Consider the following 15,664-nt stretch of genomic DNA (forward strand, 5'->3'; position numbering starts at 1 on the left):
GAGTTTACTGTCTTTACTGTCTTGAAGTTTTTTTTTTTTGTCCGAGACCTTTATGGAGGTCCCACAGCTCTTTGCGCTGCACTATTGTTAGTAAAGCGTTTGTTTCTGTTTTGCAGCTAAATCTAAACCCCTTGAGCTTCAGTACCCGGCTCTGAGGTTTGAAGACGTGGGCGGTAACGAAGACACGTTGACGGTTGGTTCCTGCACAAATCCTCCCACATTTACCAGCAGCAGCAGCAGCTATACGGCATCATATTATTGCTTTTATTCTCTAAATGTCCCGTATCAATAATGCACCAGAAGGAGGTGGAGTTTCCACGTTGATGTGTGTTTGTGTTCTGATCTGCAGGAGGTGTGTAAGCTGCTGATGCACATCCGCCACCCGGAGGTGTACCAGCACCTGGGGATGGTTCCCCCCCGGGGCTTCCTCCTGCACGGGCCTCCGGGCTGCGGGAAGACGCTGCTGGCGCAGGCCGTGGCCGGGGTGAGCTCAGCACCACGCCAGGGAAACCTGCTGCACATGTTTGAGGACCAGGGGGGTTCTGGGACGCCGATGAAGCAGCGGCCAATCAGAGAGCTCTGTTGCGTTGCAGGACCTGACTTGAGTCGTTTCAGCTGCTTTTCTCTGCCGAGGTGGCGAGGAATGTTAGAGGGGCGGGGCTAAACAGAGACGTAAAGGATCTAATGTTTAAAACGGGTCGGCAACCCAAAATGTTGAAAGAGCCGTATTGGACCAAAAACACAAAAAACAAATATGTCTGGAGCCGCAAAAAATGAAAAGTCTTGTATCAGCCTTAGAATGAAGACAAATGACCAAAGAAAAAAGTTGAAATGTTGAGGAAAAAAATTGGAATGTCGAGAAAAAAGTCGAAATGTCGAGAAAAAAGTAAAAATTTTAAGAACAAAGTCGAAATGTCGAGGAAATAGCCAAAATTTTGTGAAAAAAGTCGAAATGTCAAGATTAAAAAGGAAAGGAAAAAGGGAGAAAAAAAGAATAAATAAGAAAAAAAGAGAAAAAGGGGGAAAAAAAGAAGAAAAAAAGGAAAAAAATGGTCAAACATTTTTGAAAAAGCTCCAGGAGCCACCAGGGCGGCTCTAGAGCCGCGGGTTGCCCACCCCCGATCTAATGTCTAAAAGAATATAAAAAATGTAGAGAAGGAAAGAGAAATGAGAATTGTTTAAATAGTTGAAAATGTGATTTTATACGAGTCTAAAAAAATCCAGTTATTTCTCTTTGCATTTTCAAGTTATTATTTAATAAGAAATGAAGAGTAATTTCCCAGCGTGTTTGTGTGTGCTTGTGTCCCAGGAGCTGCAGCTGCCCCTGCTGAAGGTGTCGGCCCCGGAGCTGGTGTCGGGCGTGTCCGGGGAGTCGGAGCAGAAGCTCAGAGAGCTGTTTGATCTGGCCGTGGTCAGTACTCTCCACCCTTACACCCTAATAATCAATACAGAGCTGCAGACCAGCAGTCGGAGCAGCCAGGAGTTACCAGGTAGAGGGATCGGGCCCCGCCGGGTCCCACGGGACCAACGCAAATCTGACGGGAGCGGGCGGTTTGAACTTTGCTGCGGGCGGCTAAAAACAACACTGTGGGATCGGGATGTAGTCCAGAGACAAGATGGAAATCAATGAGATGGAAAAGAACCTCAAACAAGGTCTTTACAAAACAAAGACGAAGCAAGGCCAGTCAGATATTTGGAGAAACTGTGTTTAGTGTCTGTGGAGCATTTTGGAAGAGAGATGAGGGATTGGAACCTCAGTCGGTCAGCAGCATTCTCTTCCTCCACAGATATGTAATGGACAAGTGATTCATTTGTTAAATTAATTTGTTTCATTCATTAACTTTTGCTTATTTTATGTTATTTATTAGTGTTATTTGAGCCACTCACAGCCTCGTTGCTATAACCTCAATCACATAATTGATGCGTGTGTGAAAGGTGAAATAGCTTGTGCAAATGATGACAATGATGGATTTGCATCTAACTTTCGGTCATGTGAGCTATGAACTGTCAATTAACCATCAAGCTACACAATGATCATGTTAACATTAAAACAGATAGATTTGTGTAGGACAACATTTCTCTTGGGGGGAGAAGACACAACATCAATGCATCTCTCTCATTGTGAAGCATGAATTCTCAGAGTTTTGTGGGAGCGGGCGGGAGTGGTAATGGTCAGAAATGCAGCGGGATGAAGAAAACAGCAGGGCTCTACTACCAGGTTCATCCGTTATATGGGGCAGTGCAGCCAGCAGGTGGCGCTGAAGGGCAGGATGTGTTCACGTGGACAGCACGGCTAAAACAGTCTCAGCAACGGTCCACCACTGCCCACTTTTGGTTTTATTTACACTCATTCTGAGTCGGCAGAAGCAAAGACAGCAGTGAGAACCGCGAGTATTAATACTAGTATTAATATTTTGCATAACTACAGTCATATAATTCATGCAACAGCTCAAAAAACAGTTTTAATAACACTAACCCAAATCAATATCGGAATCGAATCAAATCTTGATCTGATTCTGATTCCGAATCCGATTCTGAATCTTAAGAATCGGAATAGAATCGATTCTTGACATTTGAATAGATCCTCAGCCCTGCCTGCAATAGAAAACATTTTCAAAGCCACTCCTGAGGTCAGTGGTCAGTGATCATAGATCCTGTTGACCTCTGACCTCCTGCTCCGTCTCTTGCAGAGCTCCTCACCGTGCATCCTGTTCATAGACGAGATCGATGCCATCACTCCTAAAAGAGAGGTGGCCTCCAAAGACATGGAGCGGAGGATTGTGGCCCAGCTGCTGACCTGCATGGATGGTAGGACACCAGCACTCACCGTCCCCTGACGGGGCCAGAACAGTCGCTAACACCGTGTAACTGCATGCGAGCAGTACTGGAGTTGAGGGGGGATGAGGGGGACAGCATCCCCCCCCTGTAATAAAAACGGTCCAAATCATCCCCCTGTAAAACTGCCATCCCTTATGCCATTTCATCAATGAATGTGGTTTTACTGCTATTTCAACATTTAGAGACATCACCAGAAAAATTATTTATTTGACAATTTTCACCTGTTTCAAGTAAATTTTCACTTGAAAAAAGTAGAAAAATCTGCCAGTGGGACAAGATTTATCTTATTATTACAAGCAAAAAAATCTTTTTCTAAGTAGATTTTTCTACTTATTTTAAGTGAAAATCTACTTGAAACAGGTGAAAATTGTTGTTTTTTTCAGTGATGAGTCTTGTTTTAAGTGTAATGAGATTTTTTTACTAAAATGAGACATTTTAACTAGAAATAAGACAAATATTCTTGTTAAGTAGGGGTGTAACAATATATCGTGCCACGAAATTCCGCGATACAAAAACATCACAATACGTGTCGTGGAGGTGACAAACTGTATCACGATATTGGGTTATTAATATTAATCTATTGTGTTGACTAGTAACGCGCATCCGACCACGCCTCGACCTGCGGATGAAAATCTGACTAGCTCAGAAGAAAGTAGTACCGTTTTGGTCCCAATCACGGGACTCTTGCAGGGTTTTGAGCTCTGAACTTTTAAGTCTGGTGTAGAGTTAAGCCTTACCTTATTAAATTAAACCTTTTTGGGGTCGTGAGTAGGATAAACACGGGGACAACTTCTGCTGAGTTCCAGTGTACTTTAATGTCCCTCAACAGTGTAGGATTTTAGAACATCAACACAGCAGCTAGTGCCGTACTGTGGCGTATCACTCCGCCCAATCTAAAACAGACTAATCACTACAGATAAACTGACTAGTGTCATTATAGTCCCTGATTTACATCAGAATATAAAGAATATTTTTATAAAATAATGAAATAACCTTCTTAACAAAAATAAATCTCCTCTTACACTTATAAGGTGAGCATGAATCTTTTTATGATTTAAAATTGTATGTATTTATTTATTTAATTTTAGTTGTTAAATTTCTGGAAAAGAAAAAAGTCAAATCATACATGAGAGAAACTATTCAGTTTGTGGCTAAATATTTGTACTTGTATGAAACTGAAGATCATAATGCAAACCTGACATTTACTTTTAGTTCAGTTTGTGGAAAATGGTTGGCCTGGCTTTCTCTTTAAAACTTAAACAGTTATAAAGCATTACAAACTGGAACAATAGGGCAAACGCACAGCATTGTTTTGTATTTTGTGTCTTTCAAATAAAATAAAAAATTTTCTAGTCATATGTTCCTCATTCAAGGTTGTTAAAAAAATACTGCTATAATATTGTATCGTTATCGTGACCTCAATATCGTGTATCGTACCGTATCGTGAGATTAGTGTATCGTTACACCCCTATTGTTAAGATTTAGAGTTTTTGCAGTGATCCATGTTACTTATCCTGTGAAGGACAGAGTCATATTGATAAGTTCAGAAAAGTGTTTTTTATTGTTGTGTTTTGATGTATTTGATGTAAGCCCAGTGGATATTTAAAGCTTACAGAAGGCTGCATTTAACTGCTGCTATGTCATTCCTGCAGTATTTCTGCAGCTGTTTTGGTCACTGCTATTATTTGTAATATTTTATATTATTTGTAATCAGCACAAATTATCTGTCCCCATATGATCAAATCCAACATCCTCCCTGATTTATTTTTTACAACTCGAGTACTGCATGCGAGTGTCCAACTATCACGTCGCTGCGTGACATTGGACGCTCTCTGTCCTACTTAAAGCGTTATGGGCCCCCACGTTATTTTGATTGACGGCTGAAACTCGCCTTTTACTCACCGCACTACCCGCCCGTGCGCTCCTAAAGTGGCAGCTTTAGGAGCAAGTTTATTAAGGTTTTTGTAGTGAAATGAGGAGGAATCATAGAGATAACTTCTCATTTCAACTAACTGGATCAGCCGTTCCTCATCATGACTGTTTCCTACAGCGCTTTCAACCGGCTTTCAACGCGAGCAGCAGGAAAATAGAAGCAGGACGTCCGACAAATGTTCAGCTCAAACGGCGCACCGCGTAGGGATCCCGATAACAATAAAAATGACGATTAAAAAAAATACCAATTCAACTCCACCTTTTTAACTATAAATCTATCACCACATTCAGTCTTTGGAGCCAAAACACTGCTCTAAATGAATGCTAAATGCTACTAAACTACACCAACCTCAGCAGCAGCTGTTATAATAATATGTTATATATATAATAATATATAATGTAAAATATATAATAAATTACTTGTATTGCCATCCTTTGCACTCACTGTTTTTTTGCAGACTCTGCATATAATAGATGATGTTTGCTCCTCGTCTCTCTTTTTAAATCCAAACCAGTTCCAGAGCTGGAGCCTCGTTTAACAATGAGCTCCTCGCTCTCAGATCCGCCTTCCGCCATGTTTGTTAAGGCTGAATTACGGTTCTGTGTTAAATCAATACAGAGCCTACGGCGTAGGTTACGCGGCGACACGCACCGTACGCCGTAGGCTCTGCATTGATTTAACACAGAACCATAAATCAGGCTTTACACAAAAACATCATCAACGGGAATTTATCGTTTTTACCGTGAGATGACAAATTCTTACGGTGGGGAATTTTTTTGACGGTATATCATGAACGGTAAAATATCGCCCATTCCTAGCGCTGCGTCGTGCTGCGTCACTGCGGTCAGTTAGGACAGTCCAATAGAAAATAAAACAATGGAATTGATTTTGTCGCTGACGCTCGCTCGCATCGCATGCAGTTATGACACGTGTCAGGCTCCTCCCACAACCTGGTGGTTCAGGATCCTCATCATCCCGTCAGCTGCTGCAGTGCATGCTGGGAGGTTTTCATGTGAACTGATGTGACGCTTGCCTCCTCTCAGACCTGAACAGTCCGGCGGTGACGGCTCAGCTCCTGGTCATCGGCGCCACCAACAGGCCCGACTCCCTGGACCCGGCCCTGCGCAGAGCCGGCCGCTTCGACAGGGAGATCTGCCTGGGCATCCCGGACGAGGCGGCTCGTCTCCGGTAGGAAACCACCTCCATTACTGCACTTTTATCCTAAACTTGTTCACTTCCCCTCCACTCTGGTCTCCGGGAGCTTCCTTCCTGGATCGGATCCTGTCGCACATATCTCCACAAACTTTATTTACTTCAAAAAAGATTTGTTAGAACAGTCACAAGTAGGACTGCAATGATTCGTCGACGTTGTCGACAAAAATCGATAATCAAAATTGTCGACAAAGAATTCCATTGTTGAAAATTGTCGCCAGACGTGTTTTTCCAATGGAGTGAGGCGTCTCACTTCAATACAATCTCAGCCGAGCGGTAGCAGGTAAACCAAAATCAGAGGCGTCCTGTACAGCAGCTGCATGTAACAAAACTTCAAAAGTTTGGGAGCATTTTAGCCTGGATACGGCAAATAAAAAGAAGACTTGCAAGGTTTGCAAAGCAGTATTTGAAGAGAAAGCACGTTGGACAGTTGAACGAAAACAGAATCGCCTTGGTAAGACATTAAGCGTATTTTGGTTTTAAAAGAGAGCTTTAACGTTATGCCTGACTGTGCATGACAAAAGTATTTAAAATTAAATGCATGCAGTCCGAAGAAGAGCCACCATGGAGCCCTTTCTGCAGAAGAAGCAGATGTGTAGCCCTAACAGGCGACTGCCCTCACTGACGGTGCTTTCACACCTGTCCCGTTTGGAGCAGTTGTTCTGGAACAGGGAGCGTTTCCTCCTAAAGATCGGTTGGTTTGGTACATGTGAACACAGCAATCGTGCTCGGATGCGGGACAAAACAAGCGAGCTTAGATCTCCTAGGAGAGGTGGTCTCAGCTCGCTTCCATTCCAGACCCGGAGCGGTTAGTTTTTTTTATTTGTAGTGAGAACATAATCCACACAGCAACCGACACAACTCCATTAATCATGTATGTGCAACCGCGGCACAAGGAGAAGAGTTGGCGCAGCCTCCACCAGCTTCCACGTTCATTTCTGACCAATGAGAGAACAGTTGGTTCTCATGGCATTTGCTAACAGCTTTGAACCGCTACAGACGGTTGCCTTGGGAACACAAACTCCACAAATGAAAAACCAAACAACTGTATCGATTTAGCCCCTGATTCGGAACAAAACAAATGGGCCACAGGTCTGAAAACACCCTGAGTCAATACATGCTGATCTGTGATATGAGCAGCTCTCCATGGTGATGGGTTTCAACAAATGATACACCAGTTCAACCCACAGTACGTCCTGCCATCCAGAACCCATTTACCCACTTGATGGAGGAAAAAATACCAGACCTTTTACTTTATAATTTATTTTTTATATAACACAATTGCCTGTCCTTAAAAAATAAAAAACAATGGACAGAGGGTTTATTTATTTATGGATTTATGTCTATACTGACTGATCACTGCGCCTGTCCTTGGTTTTAGATAGGACATTTTATTCACTTTTTATATGAACAGCGGCAAAGTTGAATAAAATATCAATTTTTTCTATATTGAAGTACCCACCTTTCTCGTGTTTATTATCATTTGCCACAATTAAAGCAACCTCATACTAAATTTAAGAAAAAATTACTTATTATCCGATTAGCCCTAGTCACAAGGTCAGATTTCCAGGCCCCATCTGTTCCCCTTTTTTCTAAACTCAAGATTATAAATATTTTTGATATCAATAAAATGCAAATCTCTATTTTTATTTACAAAATTCTGTATTTAAGCCAATCACTACCGCTCCACTTCCAACAATACTTTTGTATAAAATCCAATATTAACAGTTATCCAACTAGATCAGCATCTCATCTCCATCCACTCCGATGTTGCACCATTAGAGGGTAATATAATATTAAATACAGAGGGGCCGCCCTGTGAGTAACATCTGGAACCTAGTACCTAGAACTCTGTCCCTCCTTGTTTTCAAAAAGAGATTGAAAAACAAACTCATAGCTGAGATGTAAACAGCTGCTGACCCAGTACCATCAACGTCTGTCTGTCTCTACATGTACATACAAGTACACTGTACACTTTATATACTATATATGTCACGGCTCAGACAGGACAGAGAACCCAAATGCACAACACCAGGCAGAACCAGAGTCCAAGAGGCTTTAATCTTTGTCAAAGGCAGGCAGGGGTCAAAACCGGGCAGACAGGCAGATCAGGCAAAGAGGATCCCCAGAGCTGGTTCGGGAAGACCCCGGGTCCTCGGAGCTGGCTGAGGGGCGACCCGGGTCCTCGGAGCTGGCTGAGGGGCGACCCGGGTCCTCGGAGCTGGCTGGGTGGGAGCCCGGGTCCGTGGCGCTGGCCCCCCCTCAAGGGACAGATCCCAGATGTCCCAACAGTCCACACCCAGGGCGGGCGGGGGGGGCCTGGGCGCTGGCTGCAGAGCAGGGGCTGATGCGTCCGGGACCACCACTGGAACAGGGACAGGTGCGTCCGGGACCACCACCGGAACATGGGGAGGTGTGTCTGGGACCACCACCGGAACATGGGGAGGTGCGTCCGGGACCACCACTGGAACATGGGGAGGTGTGTCTGGGACCACCACCGGAACATGGGGAGGTGCGTCTGGGACCGCCACCGGAACATGGGGAGGTGCGTCCGGGACCACCACTGGAACATGGGGAGGTGTGTCCGGGACCACCACCGGAACATGGGGAGGTGTGTCCGGGACCACCACCGGAACATGGGGAGGTGTGTCCGGGACCACCACTGGAACATGGGGAGGTGCGTCCGGGACCACCACTGGAACATGGGGAGGTGCGTCCGGGACCACCACTGGAACATGGGGAGGTGCGTCTGGGACCACCACTGGAACAGGGACATGTGCGTCCGGGACTACCACTGGAACAGGGACAGGTGCGTCCGGGACCACCACTGGAACATGGGGAGGTGCGTCCGGGACCACCACTGGAACATGGACAGGTGCGTCCGGGACCACCACTGGAACATGGGGAGGTGCGTCCGGGACCACCACTGGAACATGGACAGGTGCGTCCGGGACCACCACTCGAACATGGGGAGGTGCGTCCGGGACCACCACTGGAACAGGGACAGGTGCGTCCGGGACCACCACTGGAACAGGGACAGGTGCGTCCGGGACCACCACTCGAACATGGGGAGGTGCGTCCGGGACCACCACTCGAACATGGGGAGGTGCGTCCGGGACCACCACTGGAACATGGGGAGGTGCGTCCGGGACCACCACCGGAACATGGGGAGGTGCGTCCGGGACCACCACTGGAACATGGGGAGGTGCGTCTGGGACCACCACCGGAACATGGGGAGGTGCGTCTGGGACCGCCACCGGAACATGGGGAGGTGTGTCCGGGACCACCACTGGAACATGGGGAGGTGTGTCCGGGACCACCACCGGAACATGGGGAGGTGTGTCCGGGACCACCACCGGAACATGGGGAGGTGCGTCCGGGATCACCACTGGAACATGGGGAGGTGCGTCCGGGACCACCACTGGAACATGGGGAGGTGCGTCTGGGACCACCACTGGAACAGGGACAGGTGCGTCCGGGACCACCACTGGAACATGGGGAGGTGCGTCCGGGACCACCACTGGAACATGGACAGGTGCGTCCGGGACCACCACTGGAACATGGGGAGGTGCGTCCGGGACCACCACTGGAACATGGATAGGTGCGTCCGGGACCACCACTCGAACATGGGGAGGTGCGTCCGGGACCACCACTGGAACATGGGGAGGTGCGTCTGGGACCACCACTGGAACAGGGACAGGTGCGTCCGGGACCACCACTGGAACATGGGGAGGTGCGTCCGGGACCACCACTGGAACATGGACAGGTGCGTCCGGGACCACCACTGGAACATGGGGAGGTGCGTCCGGGACCACCACTGGAACATGGATAGGTGCGTCCGGGACCACCACTCGAACATGGGGAGGTGCGTCCGGGACCACCACTGGAACAGGGACAGGTGCGTCCGGGACCACCACTGGAACAGGGACAGGTGCGTCCGGGACCACCACTCGAACATGGGGAGGTGCGTCCGGGACCACCACTCGAACATGGGGAGGTGCGTCCGGGACCACCACTGGAACATGGGGAGGTGCGTCCGGGACCACCACCGGAACATGGGGAGGTGCGTCCGGGACCACCACCGGAACATGGGGAGGTGCGTCCGGGACCACCACCGGAACATGGGGAGGTGCGTCCGGGACCACCACTCGAACATGGGGAGGTGCGTCTGGGACCACCACCGGAACAGGGACAGGTGCGTCCGGGACCACCACCGGAACAGGGACAGGTGCGTCCGGGACCACCACCGGAACAGGGACAGGTGCGTCCGGGACCACCACTCGAACATGGGGAGGTGCGTCCGGGACCACCACTGGAACAGGGACAGGTGCGTCCGGGACCACCACCGGAACAGGGACAGGTGCGTCCGGGACCACCACTCGAACATGGGGAGGTGCGTCCGGGACCACCACTGGAACAGGGACAGGTGCGTCCGGGACCACCACTCGAACATGGGGAGGTGCGTCCGGGACCACCACTGGAACAGGGACAGGTGCGTCCGGGACCACCACTCGAACATGGGGAGGTGCGTCCGGGACCACCACTCGAACATGGGGAGGTGCGTCCGGGACCACCACTCGAACATGGGGAGGTGCATCTGGGACCACCACCGGAACAGGGACAGGTGCGTCCGGGACCACCACTGGAACAGGGACAGGTGCGTCCGGGACTACCACCGGAACAGGGACAGGTGCGTCCGGGACCACCACTGGAACAGGGACAGGTGCGTCCGGGACCACCACCGGAACAGGGACAGGTGCGTCCGGGACCACCACTGGAACAGGAACGGGAGCAGGAGCTGGAGCTGGAGCAAGCTGGGGCTGGCACTTATGCCGTCGTCGTTGCCTCCCCTGAGCCTGCAGGCTCCTGGGCCCACCCAGAGCCAGGCGTGTTCCCCAGAAAGGGGGAAGAGACTGGGGTGGGTCCGGGACCACCTCGGGAACAGCAACAGGCTGGAACTGGGGGCATGTCCCTGTCCCCTTCACCGTACGCTGGTAGAACGCCACTTGGTCCCCATAAAAAAAATCCCATAAATCCTCTTCCTTACGTGGTAGGTCCATGTTGGCTGGGTTCATTCTTTTGGCCAGATTGTACTGTCACGGCTCAGACAGGACAGAGAACCCAAATGCACAACACCAGGCAGATCACAGTCCAAGAGGCTTTAATCTTTGTCAAAGGCAGGCAGGGGTCAAAACTGGGCAGACAGGCAGATCAGGCAAACAAAACCAAAAGGGGCAAGCAAAAATCCATAAACCGGAATCAGGCAAGATCGCAGACAGGCAGGCAGGCAGAAACAGAACAGAATCCGTGGCTGGAAAGCGAGGCAACTACACTCGGCAATCTGGCAACTGGTATGAGGAAATGGGCTGGTATATGAAGGGGAAACTGATGAGGGAAACCAGATGTGGAGCTGGGCCGGGGAAGCACAGGTGAAGGGAATGAGGCTGATGAGGGTGGCAGGATCTAGATGACAGGAGTCAGTAACACAGTAAAAAAAACCTATGAAACTGTGACCATGACAATATATTCAAGATTCAAGACAACTTTATTTATCCCTTGAAGGGCAATTTGATTTGGCAGCTTGCGCCCAAACACACACATAACAAACACATAACACATTCAATAGAAACATAGAGAAACAGGGAGAAAGTTGGCAGCTGTGTGCAAAAATCTGCAATTTGTTGCATTAAAAAGTGCTGATACCAATAAATTAATTAATTAAAAACAGTCTATACAAACACCAGATGATATCATTCCTAGAAGGTACACAGAACCTAAATGCACAAACAAATTCATAAGGATAAATTTAATAGCCGGACAGCAGAGGGCATAAAAGACTTGGAAAAGTGAATGCGATGCTCTTTGTTTTGGTTTATGCTACATTCTGCTCCTTTAATCATATTTTTTATGATGTCTATTTGAACTATTATTTAACCATCTTGTGTTGTTTTTTTCTCTAAAGTATTTCTTGTTTTACTGTCTGAAGTGTATCATAGAGCGGAGGCCTCTCAGGTTTCTGACCTTTCCAGCCCATTTTCTTTATGTTGTTGGGTTTTTTTTAGGTTTTTTTTCTCTAAGCGCATTCCATTCGAAAATGTGCAAATAAATAAATCTAAATCTAAATCCCACAGATCTGCTGCGTTTGTCAGGTTTGGACACTCTTGCCGTCGTGCTGAACTCTCTCTGCTTCTGCAGGATCTTGAAGACGTTGTGCCGGAAGCTGAAGCTGCCGGAGGACTTTGACTTCCAGCAGCTGGCTCGGCTCACTCCGGGCTACGTGGGCGCCGACCTGATGGCCCTGTGCCGCGAGGCCGCCATGAGCGCGGTGAACCGGGTTCTGCTGGACCTGAGGGCCCGTCTGCAGGAGCCGGTCCGGAGTACCGACGAGGAGCTGGCGGCAGGCGGAACGGCAGGCGGAGCGGCAGGCGGAGCGGCAGGCGGAGCGGCAGGCGGAGCGGCAGGCGGAGCGGCAGGCGGAGCGGCAGGCGGAGCGGCAGGTGGAGCGGCAGGCGGAGCGGCAGGCGGAGCGGCAGGCGGAGCGGCAGGCGGAGCGGCAGGCGGAGCGGCAGGCGGAGCGGCAGGCGGAGCGCCGGCCCAGGCTGGGGAAGCTCAGCTGCAGGTACAACCACCATCTCCGGCTGTTTTATAGTACAAGTCAACCCTCCCCTTCCTCCTGCAACCGTTCTGCACCCTCATGCAGACGTGCTGGGGAGGGAACGGGGGAGTCACATGTTCTCAGGCTCCACCCCACTCAGGAGCTCCCGGGAGACGTCTGGTCGTCACTGGAGGACAGCAGGAACCGGTTTGAGTTCTGGTTCTATTCAATTCAATTTTATTTGTATAAATTGTGTCTAATACGGGGGTCGGCAACCCAAAATGTTTTAGAGCCATATTGGAACAAAAACACAAAAAACAAATATGTCTGGAGCCGCAAATAATGAAAAGTCTTGTATCAGCCTTAGAATGAAGGTAACACATGCTGCATGTTTCTATATATGTTATAACTGGGGGAAGATTTTTATTTTTTTTCATTATGCACGTCAAGAAAAAAGTCAAAATTTCGAGGAAAAAAGCCGAAATGTCAAGATTAATGTTAAAGTACAATCTTGAGAAAAAAAGTCGAAATGTCGAGAAAAAAGTCAAATGTTGAGGAAATAGTCAAGATTTCGTGAAAAAAGTCGAAATATCGAGAAAAAAATCTAAATTTTGAGCAAAAAGTCGAAATGTCGAGAAAAAAGTCAAAATTTCGAGAAGTTGAAATATCGAGATGAAAAAGGAAGAAAAAAGAAAAGAGGGGGGGTCAGCACGCAGCTTCTGAAGCTCTGGCCTGCAAACATACACAAAAGAGAAAAAAGGGGGCCAGCACAAGAAACTACAGGATGGCTATGACATACTTATAATAAATAAAAATGTAAAGGAGAAGAGAGGAAGGGAAGAGGAGAGGAGAAGAAGGGTGAGAGGCACCGCCCAGTGGATCATGTCGGTGCCCCCTGCAGCATAGGCCTATAGCAGCATATCTACCACAAAGCTATATTTGTTCTGCGGTCCGCTCACAACCAGGACCTCTGTGACTCAAACTTCTGTTTGATTAAGGAGGTCATATGATAATTTTCTCTCCTCTTTGTTTGAGAGCAAACATTTGGGAATCTGAGTAGCTGCCAAGTGAAAAAGAGCAGCAGCAACTTTGTCACTTATGGCGCTTTTCCACTAGAACCTACTCGGCTCGACTTAATTGTTCCAGAACAATTCAGCACCTGGAGCAGAAGTAGGAGGTTGGAGTGAAGCTGCTGTGACGTATTTGATTGTGTATCTAAAGGAAGAAGACAACAACACTAAAGATGTAGAACCTGGAGGAGATGATAGATGTGCTGCTGGGTCTGTGGCTTGTGTTTGATATAAAGTTTTAAAATGAGAGTGAGAGAAACTTCAAGCGGCAAAGCTTTTTGTTTGTCTCGGTGCTGCTGAAAAGTCAGCTGGAGCCGTGAGCAGCTATGAAGAGACAGAGCTCCTGGTGGATATGGTCGTTCCTTATCTCCGTCTAGATCCCTTTTTAATTCTCTCCTCAGCACCAGGTTTATGAACATCTGCACCTCAGAGTTGGATCATGAAACAGACTTTTGCCGCCATTGCCTGTTGAATAAAATGAACAAGAATCCGTCAGAGTCTCTTTCTCTGATTTCCTCCTCCTGACTCAGACGTCTGACTCCAACCCCCCGACCAATCGGTGGCCTGTAGTGTGATGATGTCAGATACAGCCGACTCAGCAGCTTAGAACCTCAGCAGAATAGTTACAGAAAAGTATCTGCTCTGCACGTTAGACCCCTAGTGGAAAAGAACCAAACCAAGTGGAGGAGAGCCGAGCTGAATAGGTTCTAGTGGAAAAGTGCCATTAGACCCCAGGTCCAGAGGCTCGGTTCAGTTCTGCTGTGGTGGTTCCCGTTAGGCCCAGTCCCAATCCCCCCCTAGTCCTACTTTTCAGCCCTACCCCTAAATTTTGCACGTTCCCGTGAGGGTAGTGGTGTCCCAATTCCTCTTTTCATGTAGGGCTAGTGGACATAACGAGGGCTAGTGTGTATGAATCTAGCCCTTCACAGTGAGGGATTTCAGATGCTGACTCGCTGACCGAGGGCCAGAAAAATTTCCCAGAATGCTTTACATCCTCATTTGCAGACTGAATCAAACAAAAAAACATGACGGACATTTTAAATTTTTAGTGAATAAAATCAATATTTTGAGTTAGTTTCTGCATAAAAATGCATTTTGATTATATTTCTAGCGAGAAATATATATTTTACTTTCATGATATTCACTCAGTGAATGTACATAATCACTCGCTTGCCCGTTGTTGCGAAGTCTTTTCAGATCTCGCCAGAATAAAGGCTGATTTATGGTTCCGCGTTAAATCGACGCAGAGCCTACGGCGTACCCTACGCCGTAGTCCTAGGGTACGCCGATTTAACGCGGAACCATAAATCAGCTCCTGAGCCGGCGGCTCTTCTCATCCCGAAAACTTCAGAGCAAATTTCTTAACAGGCGTTATTTGGATAAACTGAGCCCAGGTTGGGGATCTTAACGGTTACTTTTACGCCTGAAAAAATATTAAAACTTAATAAAGTGGCATATTAGCAGCGCTACAGCAGAAATTAAAACAGCTTTTAGCTCTGTCTTCCTGATATGGTGTGACGTATGTGCAAACGTAACTACGCAGTCGCTTACGTACCCGAACGTAAACCACGCAGTGACGTAGCAGGTGGTGTCCCAATCCCTAGGGAAGATTACAAGGACCCTACGCCTGTGGCTTCATTTTTAGGGCTAGTGGTAGAAAGTAGGGGCTGTATTGGGATTGGCCCTTATTGTATTAGCTGCGTCTCATCCCAGAGCCGTGGGCCTGACGTGTGCGGTGTCGTCCATCAGGGGGAGCTGTGGCAGCTGCTGGCTCTGCTGAAGGCCAGCGAGACGCTGTCGGAGGAGCAGCTGCAGGGTCTCTCCATCCTCATGTCCGACTTCAAGGAGGCTCTGTCCAGCGTGCAGCCGTCGGCCAAGAGGGAGGGCTTCGCCACGGTGCCCGACGTCAGCTGGGACAGCGTGGGAGCCCTGCACGACATCCGGGAGGAGCTCACCATGGCCATTCTGGTAACCGCCACACTTCCCAGCCCATTCTCCCATCTCCCCCAACAATGA

General features: G+C 48.3%; 1 protein-coding gene across 2 annotated transcripts in view; it reads left to right on the top strand.

Moving 5' to 3' along the window:
• The window catches only part of nvl (nuclear VCP like), a 40,724-nt gene that overhangs the window by 13,263 nt on the left and 11,797 nt on the right, over positions 1-15,664 (top strand). The window contains exons 9-15 of one of the 2 annotated variants that reach the window (XM_061745532.1): positions 117-193; positions 350-484; positions 1,310-1,411; positions 2,691-2,808; positions 5,815-5,959; positions 12,179-12,602; positions 15,395-15,616. In XM_061745532.1, the coding sequence (XP_061601516.1) occupies positions 117-193; positions 350-484; positions 1,310-1,411; positions 2,691-2,808; positions 5,815-5,959; positions 12,179-12,602; positions 15,395-15,616 (1,223 nt within the window). The remainder of the gene's footprint in view (positions 1-116; positions 194-349; positions 485-1,309; positions 1,412-2,690; positions 2,809-5,814; positions 5,960-12,178; positions 12,603-15,394; positions 15,617-15,664) is intronic. The other variant, XM_061745533.1, reaches the window with a different exon arrangement.

Source organism: Cololabis saira, chromosome 17 (assembly GCF_033807715.1).
Source record: "Cololabis saira isolate AMF1-May2022 chromosome 17, fColSai1.1, whole genome shotgun sequence".
In the NCBI taxonomy this organism is placed as follows: Eukaryota; Metazoa; Chordata; class Actinopteri; order Beloniformes; family Belonidae; genus Cololabis; species Cololabis saira.